This window comes from Neomonachus schauinslandi, chromosome 6, assembly GCF_002201575.2.
Source record: "Neomonachus schauinslandi chromosome 6, ASM220157v2, whole genome shotgun sequence".
Taxonomy (NCBI): Eukaryota; Metazoa; Chordata; class Mammalia; order Carnivora; family Phocidae; genus Neomonachus; species Neomonachus schauinslandi.
Window position 1 is genome coordinate 98,021,687 of NC_058408.1, and position 12,914 is coordinate 98,034,600.

At 40.8% G+C, this 12,914-nt stretch overlaps 1 protein-coding gene and 1 pseudogene across 1 annotated transcript in view; both read left to right on the forward strand.

Moving 5' to 3' along the window:
- The window catches only part of KIFBP (kinesin family binding protein), a 41,770-nt gene continuing 28,856 nt past the window's right edge, over positions 1-12,914 (forward strand). Inside the window, exons 1-2 of the mRNA XM_044916481.1 lie at positions 1-501; positions 9,240-9,338. Coding sequence (XP_044772416.1) covers positions 76-501; positions 9,240-9,338 — 525 coding nt within the window. The 5' untranslated portion in view covers positions 1-75. The remainder of the gene's footprint in view (positions 502-9,239; positions 9,339-12,914) is intronic.
- LOC110589111 lies at positions 5,830-6,185 on the forward strand (annotated as a pseudogene).

Sequence of the window (12,914 nt, forward strand, 5' to 3'; positions counted from 1 at the left end):
GAAGTGTCGCAAAGCAGAAAGAAGGCGGGAGTCCCGATTGCAAACATTGAGGACGCCCAGGCGGTAGAGGCCGCTATGGCGAATCCTCCGTGGGCCGAGATTCGTGAGAAATTCCAGGCCGCGCTGGCTCTGTCGCGGGTGGAATTGCATAAAAACCCCGAGAAAGAACCCTATAAGTCCAAGTACGGCGCCCGAGCACTGCTGGAAGAGGTCAAGGCGCTGTTGGGCCCCGCGCCTGAGGACGAGGATGAGCGGCCTCAGGCGGAGGAGGGCTTGGGCGCGGGGGACCACGCCCTGGGGCCGCCGGCCGAAGTGGTGGAAGCCGAGGGGCCCATCGCCCAGGGAGCAGTGAGGCTGGCGGTGATCGAGTTCCACCTCGGTGTGAACCACATCGACACCGAGGAGCTGTCGGCGGGGGAGGAGCATCTGGTGAAATGCCTGAGGCTGCTGCGCAAGTACCGGCTGTCGCAGGACTGCGTTTCCCTCTACATCCAGGCGCAGGTGAGAGCGAGCACGGCCCACTGTCGTCGGCCAGAGGCGAGGGGTGGAGAGGGTCCCCACTCTCGCCAAGGCTAAAGGCAGATGTTATCAGGCACAATTTGACCCCGTGTTTTTGAAGCTTTGGAATGAACAGCTTGCAGATTCCACCGACATCACTTGCTGCTTCGCTTAGTCGTGGTCAACGCATTGTTTTCCTGAGACCCTACTACCTCATAAATGCCTTTTCCAGCTCTTTTCCACCAGTCCAAATCCTGTTCATTCTATTCAGAAGAAATCCATAGTAATTTAAATCTTAAGGTCTCGAGGAAATTACAGAGGATGTCCCGAGTGCATGCTTAATTTAAAACAAATTGTTCAAAAATCATCAGTTTCTGTTTTTGCCATATGTGTGTATATATATAAATGTATTCGTTTGCTCCCCAGGGAATTCTTTAGATTTTTTTTTTTTTTTAGATTTTATTTATTTATCTGGCAGAGAGAGACACAGCGAGAGAGGGAACACAAGCAGGGGGAGTAGAAGAGGGAGAAGCAGGCTTCCCGCTGAGCAGGGAGCCCGATGCGGGGCTCGATCCCAGGACCCTGGGATCATGACCTGAGCCAAAGGCAGACGCTTAATGACTGAGCCACCCAGCCGCCCCTCCCCAGGGAATTCTTGCCTATTCTTCAAAACCCATCTCAAAACAGACTTCATACTTCTAGTGACTTTCTTTGGATCATTTTGTTCCGAACTTGTATCTTTGAATTCTTGTAATACTTATCGTTTCCCATTTATGTGGTCCTTGGTTTATTTTTTTTATTTTTATTTTTTTTAGATTTTATTTATTTATTTGACAGAGAGAGACACAGCGAGAGGGGGAACACAAGCAGGGGGAGTGGGAGAAGCAGGCTTCCCGCTGAGCAGGGAGCCCGATGCGGGGCTCGATCCCTGGACCCTGGGATCATGACCTGAGCCAAAGGCAGACGCCCAACGACTGAGCCACCCAGACGCCCCATGGTCCTTGGTTTATTAAGAAATAAATCTGACATTCTCTTCAGGAACATAACACTTCAAAATACAAATTTGTATGAACTCCTTTTATGTGCCAGGAACTTGGAGTAAGCTCACAAACCCTTACATCCAGTAGTTCCAGTTCTTAATATATGTGATCCAGGGAACATTTACCAAAATTGATCATATGGCCTCAAAGAAAAACCTCAAAATTAAAAAGGAAATTGTACAGGTCATTTTCTTTTAACATGACCCAATAAAATTAAAAGCTACACAATAACAGGAACTATGTCTCTTTTTGCACACTATTTATAACCTGAGTGCCTCCTCCATAGTAGGCCATTCTAAATATATGTCCAGTGGATGAATGATCTAATGAAATTCATAAGATGTTGAACTCAGACAAAACCTCGAAATTCTCTTTAATCATATGGTTGCCTAAAACCTTAATAAGCATTGAACAATTTCAACATCTCAAGAATAGAATTAGAAACCACCCTAAATGTAATATGGAATGTCCAGTATTTACTATATTTTGATTTTAATATGCACATTGTTTCATATCTTAATATGTCTAAAATCAGGATGCATCTTATAGCTGTGTCATAATTTACTTGGCAGTGTTTTCTTGTTGATAAAATAATTGTGTCTTACAGATGGGACATCTTACATTCAGTGAAATACAGTATTTCAAATAGCCAACCTTTTCTGAAGGGTGAATTATTTTAGGTATTCGTACTAAAATCAGGAAGAAAACCTTGATTAGAAGTTCTGGCCATTGCAGGGGCACCTGCGTGGCTCAGTCAGTTACGCATTTGACTTGATTTTGGCTCAGGCCATGATTTCAGGGTTGTGGGATTGAGCCCTGCATAGGGCTTCACACTCCAGGTGGAGTCTGCTTGAGATTCTCTCTCTTCCTCTCCCCCTCCCCCCACTCTCTATCTCTCAAATGAATGGAAAAGGGGTGCCTGGGTGGCTCAGTCCATTAAGCGTCTGCCTTCAGCTCAGGTCATGATCTCCAGGTCCTGGGATCAAGCCCCGCATCTGGCTCCTTGCTCAGCAGGGAGTCTGCTTCTCTCTCTCTCTCTCTCTCTCTCCCTCTGCCCCTCCCCACTGCTCATTCTGTCTCTTAAATAAATAAATAAAATATTAAAAAAAAATAAAATGAATAGATAAATCTTAAAAAAAAAGTTCTGGCCATTGCAGTAATATAGAAAGCAAATAAGAGATACTAATTTGGGAAAAAAATAAAATAATTTCTAAAAGTAACTATTTGCATATGTGATCCTTGTATACCTAAAAACTAAAGTCATCAGCTGAAAAACTATTAGAACTGTGATCAATTCAATAAAGTGGGAGGATATAAATAAATATATAATATTAATAGTATTCCTGTACATAAGCAATACTGGTTAAAAATACTATTTTTAGAAATTGCATTCACAACAGCAATATTAGAGGTAATAGAACTGATAATCCTAAATGGAAAAATATAACAGTTTCCTGGGTGGCAAGAATTAAACATAACAGTCATATATATATTTTTTTTAAGATTTTATTTATTTATTTGACAGAGAGAGAGAACAAGCAGAGGGAGTAGCTGAGGGAGAGGGAGACGCAGGCTCCCCAGATCTGGGTCTGGATCCTAGGACCCTGGGATCATGATCTGAGCGGAAAGCAGACGCTTAACCGACTGAGCCACCCAGGCACCCACATAACAGTCATATTCTGATACTCATTTGTAGGTTTAATGCAGTTTCTGCTGAAATCATAATAGTTTTTCTTAGAGCTTGACAAAATGAGTATGTGTATATGAAAGAATAAAGAAAAGTGAACATAAGAAAAAGAAAAATGCACTAAAACTAGCTTACCAGGTACTAAAACTATACAGAAATAATAATTTAATTAGATTAGATTAAATGGTAATTTAATTTAATTAGCTAGTACCTAGTTTACCAGATACCAAAACTATACGGCAATAGTCATTTGTCTGTTTGTGCTAGTGTGTTTCTAACTCTACTGTTTGGTTGATCTTTTTTTCCAGTGGCATTACCACACTAGAATTTTATTACATTTAATATTTGCTATATAGGATGGGAGATTTTGTTTTAAAGATTTTATTGATTTGTTTATTTTAGAGAGAGAGCACGCAAGCAGGGGAGGAGCAGAGTGGGAGGGAGAGAAAGGGAGAAAGAATCTCAAGCAGACTCAGCGCCAAGTGTAGAGGACACCGGGCTCCATCTCACAACCCTGAGATCATGACTGCAGCCGAAACGAAGAGTCTGAAGGTTAATCAACTGAGCCACCCAGGTGTCCTAGTGATGAGAGAGTTGATCTCACTAATAATAAAGCAAACTAAAAAAAATAGAAAAATTGGATCAAATTGGCAGAGATTATTAAAGATTGCTTATACTTGTTACTGGAGAGACTATGAGGAAACAGGTAATATCTATTAGCATTATTGTTAGTGGAAATACAAATTCATAGAACTTTCCTGAAGATCAGTAGGTATCAGAATTCTGGAGTCAAGATTTTGACTTTAGAATTCCACATCAGGGGTGCCTGGGTGGCTCAGTCCGTTAAGCATCTGCCTTTGGCTCAGGTCATGGTCCCAGGGACCTGGGATCAAGCCCCGCATCGGGCTCCCTGCTCAGCAGGAAGCCTGCTTCTCCCTCTCCCACTCCCCCTGCTTGTGTTCCCTCTCTCGCTGTGTCTCTCTCTGTCAAATAAATAAATAAAATCTTAAAAAAAAATAAAATTCCTATCAATATCCTAAAATAATATTGGGACAGGTATGCAGAGGTATGTCAGCATGGATGTTCATCACAGCATTGTCAATTTAAAAAAAACAAATATCAGTCAGTAGCTATATGGTTAAATAAATATGGATACATCCATACAGAAGAACAGTGTGCAGCCACTAAAAAATAATGGTACATATTTGTTAATCAAAAATATCAATATTGGGGGTGCCTGGGTGGCTCAGTTGGTTGGGCGACTGCCTTCGGCTCAGGTTGTGATCCTGGAGTCCCGGGATCGAGTCCCGCATCGGGCTCCCTGCTCGGCGGGGAGTCTGCTTCTCCCTCTGACCCTCCTCCCTCTCATGCTCTCTGTATCTCATTCTCTCTGTCTCAAATAAATAAATAAAATCTTTTAAAAAAAATATCAATATTGGGGCGCCTGGGTGGCTCAGTTGTTAAGCGTCTGCCTTCGGCTCAGGTCATGATCCCAGAGTCCTGGGATCAAGCCCCGCATCGGGCTCCCTACTCTGCCGGGAGCCTGCTTCTCCCTCACCGTCTGCTTGCCTCTCTGCCTACTTGTGCTCTCCCTCTCTCTCTCTTTGTCAAATAAATAAATCTTTAAAAAAAAAATTTAAAAATATCAATATTAAGAGGGAGGGGGAAGACTATAAGGCATGTTGGGAATTAGGTAGAATGATTCTATTTTGTAAAAGACTGTGTGTGTGTGTGTGTATGTGTGTGTGTGTGTGTAGGAAAAAGCTTGAAAGTAACAGCTCATGGGAATTTATGATACTCTGACTGCTTTGTCTCAACCTGGTGTTTCCTTCCTGGGAAACTATAGAAATAGAAAACCTGGATCCACATTAGATTATCAAAAGAGACTATCCCCTTCTATCTTCACTGGGTTCTGGAGGCCTTAAGAATGATTTTTCTCCTTGGGGCACCTGGGTGACTCAGTCAGTTAAGCATCCGACTCTTGATTTCAGCTCAGGTCATGATCTCAGGGTCATGAGATTGGGCTCTGTGCTGGGTGTGGGAGCCTGCTTAAGATTCTCTCTCTCCCACTGCCCCCTATTCACCCCCCACACCTCGGGCATGATCTCTCTCTAAAAACAAAACAAAAAAAAGAATAATTTTTCTCCAGTTTTCCTTCCAGTTTTTGCTATCAGCAATATACACTTGCATTATCATCTTTTTTTTAAATTAAAAAGTATATTTTTTAAGTAGGCTCACAGCCAGTGTGCGGCTTGCACTCCTGATCTTGAGATCAAGAGTTGCATGCTCTACTCACTGAGCCAGCCAGGTGCCTCTCATCTTGAGTGAAATTTAACTACTTCACCTAAGTAAAATTTCCTAACAAATTAGTAGATTATTCTCTCCACTCCCAGGATATAAATGTATAAAGAGTAGCTTTTGTGTGTGTTTATAGCTTTACTGAGGTATAACTGGCATACGATAAACAGTATATCTAAAGTACGTAAGTCCCTTACCTTGGAGAGCTGAAGTAGTGGGAGGTCCTTTGCCCACGGTGTGGGCCGGAGATCGAAACAACATAAACATTAAACATTGCAGCTGCCTGAGACTGCTGGGAATTTCAGGATGACAGAAACTTCTGAAGCTGTTCCCAAATTTGAAGAGATGTTTGCCAGTAGATTCACAGAAGATGACAAAGAGTACCAGGAGTACCTGAAATGCCCTCCTGAGTTCCCTCCAATCGTTGAAGAATGGAATAGCAGAGCTGGTGGGAACCAGAGAAATAGAGGCAATCAGTTGCAAGATAACAGACAGTTTAGAGGTAGGAATAGTAGACGGGGGTGGCCAAGGGACAGTCGATCCAATCAGTGGCATGGATGATCCTGGGGTAACAGTTACCCGCAGCACAGACAAGAACCTTACTACCCCCACCAAAATGGAAGTATGGTTACAACCAACGGCCTCCCTATGGTTACTACTGATGGAAACATCAGCAGCTTTTAGTAAAACCGTTTGTTACCATGACAAAAGTTTGTGTGTATCTTCTGTTGGTCATAGTTTTACATCTGATTTCAGAGAGTGGATTATTAACTTTTTGGAACTTATGACTTTAAAAAAAAATGAGATCTTACTAGAGATGTGATTGTTCAGTATGCCCCTAAAAAGGTTGTGGATTATGTTGCCTGACTTCTACCTCAGATTCTTCTTTGTTTCCTGACTTAATAGTGCTTTGAATTTGGTGTCTGTTTTCTTTGTTTGACCTCCAGGAGTTCTGTCTTTCTTTTACACAGAAATAAAAATTCTAAAGTAGAAAAAAATAAAGTACATAATTTGATGAATTTTGTACAGTACATAAAGTACATAATTTGATGTATATACCCATGAAACAATCTCTGCAATCAAGGTATTGACTGTATCCATTGACCATATCCTTCTACAGGCTTCCTGTGCTCTGTAATCCCTCTCTCCCTCCTTTATTCTCTCTCTCCCTTCACCTTGGCTCCTCCTCCGCATTTTCTAGAATTTCATAATGGAATCATGCAGTGTTTCTCTTATTTTGGTCTGACTTCTTTCAGCATCGTCATTTCATTGCTGCATCTGAGATATTCATGTTTTTTTTCTTTTTTAGTCTGTTAATATGGTGAATGACCTGGATTGATTTTCCAGTGTCAAACCAAACTTTCCTTCCTGTGGTAAAAATACACTTGAAGTTTTTACCGAGTAAAACTTCGGTGAAATACTACCCTTTCTATATATTTTTGAACTCCATTTGCTAAAATTTTAATATTTTTTCATATCTGTGTTCATGAAGGATATCAGGCTGTAGTTTTCTTGTTATGTCTTTGGTTTAGTATGAGATGGAAAGCGTTCTTTCCTCTACTGGGCAGAGTTGTGCAGAGTTGGTATTATTTCTTACGTGTTTGGTAGAATTCACCAGTAGTACCTTTTTAGCTGTTTTTATTTTTATTTATTTTTTGACAGAGAGAGAGAGACAGCGAGAGAGGGAACACAAGCAGGGGGAGTGGGCGAGGGAGAAGCAGGCCTCCCACGGAGCTGGGAGCCCGATCGGGGTATTCTAAAGGCAGATGCTTAACGACTGAGCCACCCAGGTGCCCCTATTTTTTAATTTTTTAAAAATTTATTTATTGGGGCACCTGGGTGGCTCAGTTGGTTAAACGTCTGCCTTCGGCTCAGTTCATGATCCCAGGGTCCTGGGATCAAGCTCCACGTTGGGCGCCCTGCTCAATGGGGAGCCTGCTTCTCCCTCTCCCTCTGCCTTTCCCCTCCACTTGTGCTCTCTCTCAAATAAATTTTAAAAACCTAAAAAAAAAAAAAAGATTTATTTATTATAGAGAGAGAATCTCAAGCAGACTCTGTGCTGCGTGCGGAGCCTGATGCGGAGCTCGATCTCATGACCCTGAGATCATGACCTGAGCTGAAACCAAGAGTCAGATGCTTAACTGTCTGAGCCACCCAGGTGCTCCTAGCTGTTTTTATTTTATATTTAATTTTTTTCCTACCTAGTTTGGTATCCTGAGGTCAAGAACATGATGATGCTCTGTGAATGATATAGTAGTTTCTGGTGTATTTTAGGATTTATATTATATTTAAACATAATTTATGTAGAATGTCAATAGTAGTTATTTTTGTGGAGTGAACATTTAAAAAAACCACTAACATTATGTGTCAATTATATCTCAATAAAAAGAATTGCAAAACTAAAAAACAAAACATTACACTATTAATTTTTTTTTTTCTTTTTTTTTTTTAAGATTTTTATTTATTTATTTATTTGAGACAGAGAGAATGAGAGAGAGAGAGCACATGAGAGGGGGGAGGGTCAGAGGGAGAAGCAGGCTTCCCGCCGAGCAGGGAGCCCGATGCGGGACTCGATCCCGGGACTCCAGGATCATGACCTGAGCCGAAGGCAGTCACTTAACCGACTGAGCCACCCAGGCGCCCTACACTATTAATTTTTAAAAATCAAATCAGTTCTAGATCTTTTGCATGGTCTCTACCTTCAAGATCGCAATAGGTTATGGCTCAAAAGAAAAACCTTAGTTTTTCTTAGATACACTCTGGGGTTCTCTACTTGGTTTAAGATTTATCGCACACGGGAACCATTGCTTTCTGTGGCACAGCCTACCCTGGAGCTAGCAGGTTAAATATATCACCATCCCATCAAAACAGAGCACATGTGGCCAATCAGTTCCTGGTACTAGGGAAATCTCTAGACTCTGTAGGCTAGATACGATGTACTGGGTTGGGCTTATTGGTGTCCTGGCTGAATGGAGTTTCTCAGGGACTCTTGTCAGGAAAAATAAGTTGAACTAGAGAGTGGGACAAGGTGATTTGTGCATCCATTTCTATGATCAGGAAATGAATATTAAGGGAGATTATATTCTTTGAGTCTGGGTGGGCAGAGTAATCAGTAAGTTAGTGGTGGGCAAGAGCCCCTTTGGGTTTCCCCAGGGTCCTGCAAAGGACCCTCCTAGATAAAAAGAAAACAACTGTCCCATCTCAATACATTATCCCTGTGACCTACAGTCCCTACTGAGGACTGATCACTTAACTTAAAAAAATGATAGAATAGAAACATTATGTGAAGCCAAAAGACCAGAGGTCTGTGTTCCAGAGGAATGATCAAGTCACCTGTAAACTGTAGGGTTTCTACGTGTGCCCCCCCCCTTTTTTTGTGCCATGAGCCCCTTTTGCAGTCTAGTAAAGCCTGTATTTCATAAACAGAATAATTATTTTAAATGTATAACATAAAATGTAAAGGGTTACAAAAGAAATCAATAACATAGAAGTTTATTGAAATGTTTTCTTAAGAGATTTATTTATTTATTTAAGGGGGTGCACAGGGAGAGGGAATCTCAAGCAGACTCCCTGCTGGGCCTGGACCCTGAGATCATGACCTCAGCTGAAATCAAGAGACATGCTCAACCAACTGAGCCAGCCAGGCGCCCCTGAAAGTTACTTTAATTGGAAGATTTATATTGTCATTATTTATTTCTCTTTTCTTTATTTTCCAGAATAACCTGGGTATCCTGTGGTCTGAAAGAGAAGAAATTGAAACTGCACAGGCTTACCTAGAATCATCAGAAGCACTGTATAACCAGTATATGAAAGAGGTATGTTGGATGTCAGATAAATTTTAAATTTTTATTGAAACGAGTCAAGATGTGGGGGCCCTGGGTGGCTCAGTTGGTTAAACGTCTGCCTTGGGCTCAGGTCATAATCCTAGGGTCCTGGGATCGAGCCCTACATCAGGCTCCCCGCTCAGTGGGGAGTCTGCTTTTCCCTCTCCCTCTGCCATGCTCTCTCTCTCTCTAAAATAAATAAATAAAATGTTAAAAAGAAAAACTAGTCAAGATTTGAAGGCTCTTATTCCTCATTTACATTATTAGTACATGACTCTTCAGTATACCCAGGGATCTCTCTATAGAGCTATCTAGGTGATCACCTAATAGGGTTTATATATATATAATGTATTATTTGTTTCAGGGGTACAGGTCTGTGATTACACAGTACAGTCTTACACAATACACAGTGCTGACTACAACACAAACCCTCCCCAATGTCCATCATCCAGCCACCCAATCCCTCCCATCCCCCTCCACTCAAGCAGCCCTCAGTTTGTTTCCTGAGATTAAAAGTTTACTCTTATGGTTTGTCTCCCTCTCTGGTTTCGTCTTGTTTCATTTTTTCCTCTCTTCCCCTGTGATCCTCTGCCTTGTTTCTCAAATTCCACATATCAGTGAGATCATATGATAATTGTCTTTCTCTGATTGACTTATTTCGCTTAGCATAATACCCTCTAGTTCGATCCATGTCTTTGCAAATGGCAAGATTTCATTTTTTTTGATGGCTGCATAATAATCCGTTGTGTGTATCTATATATATATCACATCTTCTTTATCCATTCATCTGTCGATGGACATCTGGGCTCTTTCCATAGTTTGGCTTTTGTAGACATTGCTGCTATAAACATTGGGGTGCATGTGCCTCTTTGGATCACTACATTTGTATCTTTGGGGTAAACACCCAGTATTGCAATTGCTGGGTCATAGGGTAGCTCTGTTTTCAACTTTTTGAGGAACCTCCATACTGTTTTCCAGAGTGGCTGCACCAGCTTGCATTCCCACCAACAGTGTAGGAAGGATCCCCTATCTCCGCATCCTCACCAACATTTGTCGTTTCCTGACTTGTTAATTTTAGCCATTCTGACTGGTGTGAGGTGGTATCTCATTGAGGTTTTGATTTGGATTTCCCTGATGCCGAGTGATGTTGAGCACTTTTTCATGTGTCTGTTGGCCATTTGGATGTCTTCTTTGGAAAAATGTCTGTTCATGTCTTCTGCCCATTTCTTGATTGGCTTCTTTGTTCTTTGGGTGTTGAGTTTGATAAGTTCTTTATAGATTTTGGATACTAGCCCTGTATCTGCTAAGTTATTTGCAAATATCTTCTCCCATTCTGTCGGTTGTCTTTTGGTTTTGTTGACTGTTTCCTTTGCTGTGCAAAAGCTTTTTATCTTGATGAAGTCCCAATAGTTCATTTTTGCCCTTGCTTCCCTTGCCTTTGGCGATGTGTCTAGGAGGAAGTGGCTGTGGCTGAGGTTGAAGAGGTTGCTGACTGTTTTCTCCTCAAGGATTTTGATGGATTCCTCTCTCACATTTAGGTCTTTCAACCATTTGGAGTCTATTTTTGTATGTGGTGTAAGGAAATGGTCCAGTTTCATTCTTCTGCATGTGGCTGTCCAATTTTCCCAACACCATTTGTTGAAGAGATTGTCTTTTTTCCATTGGACATTCTTTCCTGCTTTGTGGATTATTAGTTGACCATAGAGTTGAGAGTCCATTTCTGGGCTCTCTATTCTGTTCCATTGATCTATGTGTCTGTTTTTGTGCCAGTACCATACTGTTTAGATGATTACAGCTTTGTAATAGAGCTTGAAGTCTGGAATTGTGATGCCACCAGCTTTGCTTTCCTTTTTCAGCATTCCTCTGTCTATTTGGAGTCTTTTTTGGTTCCATACAAATTTTAGGATTATTTTTTCCATTTCTGTGAAAAAAGTTGATGGTGTTTTGATAGGGATTGCATTAAATGTGTAGATTGCTCTAGGTAGCATTGACATTTTCACAATATTTGTTCTTCCAATCCATGAGCATGGAATGTTTCTCCATTTCTTTGTGTCTTCCTCAATTTCTTTCATGAGTATTCTGTAGTATTCTGAGCACAGGTTCTTTGTCTCTTTGGTTAGATTTATTCCTAGGTATCTTATGGTTTTGGGTGCCGTTGTAAATGGGATTGACTCCTTAATTTCTCTTTCTTCTGTTTTGTTGTTGGTGTATAGAAATGCAACTGATTTCTGTGCATTGATTTTATATCCTGCCACTTTACTGTATTCCTGTATGAGTTCTAGCAGTTTTGGGGTGGAGTCTTTTGGGTTTTCCACATAAAGTATCATATCTGCAAAGAGTGAGAGTTTGATTTCTTCTTTGCCGATTCGGAGGCCTTTTATTTCTTTTTGTTGTCTGATTGCTGTGGCTAGGACTTCTAGTACTATGTTGAATAGCAGTGGTGATAGTGGAAATCCCTGCCGCATTCCTGACCTTAGGGGGAAAGCTCTCAGTTTTTCCCCATTGAGGATGATATTCGCTGTGGGTTTTTCATAGATGGCTTTTATGATCTTGAGGTATGTACCCTCTATCCCTATACTCTGAAGAGTTCTGATCAAGAAAGGATGCTGTACTTTGTCAAATGCTTTTTCTGCATCTATTGAGAGGATCATATGGTTCTTGTTCTTCCTTTTATTAATGTATTGTATCACAATAATTTTTCGGACGTTGAACCAACCTTGCAGCCCAGGAATAAATTGCACTTGGTTGTGGTGAATAATCCTTTAATGTACTGTTGGATCCTATTGGCTAGTATTTTGGTGAGAATTTTTGCATCCATGTTCATCAGGGATATTGGTCTGTAATTCTCCTTTTTGATGGGGTCTTTGTCTGGTTTTGGAATCAAGGTAATGCTGGCCTCATAAAATGAGTTTGGAAGTTTTCCTTCCATTTCTATTTTTTGGAACAGTTTCAGAAGAATAGGTATTAATTCTTCTTTAAATGTTTGGTAGAATTCCCCTGGGAAGCCATCTGGCCCTGGGCTCTTGTTTGTTGGGAGAGTTTTGATGACTGCTTCAATTTCCTTCGTGGTTATAGGTCTGGTCAGGTTTTCTTTCTGGCTCAGTTTTGGTAGTTTATACGTCTCTAGGAATGCATCCATTTCTTCCAGATTGTCTAATTTGTTGGCATATATAGTTGCTCATATTATGTTCTTACAATTGTTTGTATTTCTTTGGTGTTGGTTGTGATCTCTCCTCTTTCATTCATGATTTTTTTAATTTGGGTCCTTTCTGTTTTCTTTTTGATAAGTCTGGCCAGGGGTTTATCAATCTTATTAATTCAGGCTTTATTTTATTTGCTGTTCTTTCTCCAGCTCTTTTAGGTGTAGGATTAGGTTGTGTATTTGAGATCTTTCTTGTTTCTTGAGATAGGCTTGTATTGCTATATACTTACCTCTTAGAACTGCCTTTGTTGCATCCCAAAGATTTTGAACAGTTGTGTTTTCATTTTCATTTGTTTCCATGAATTTTTTTAATTCTTCTTTAATTTCCTGGTTGACCCATTCATTCTTTAGTAGGATGCTCTTTA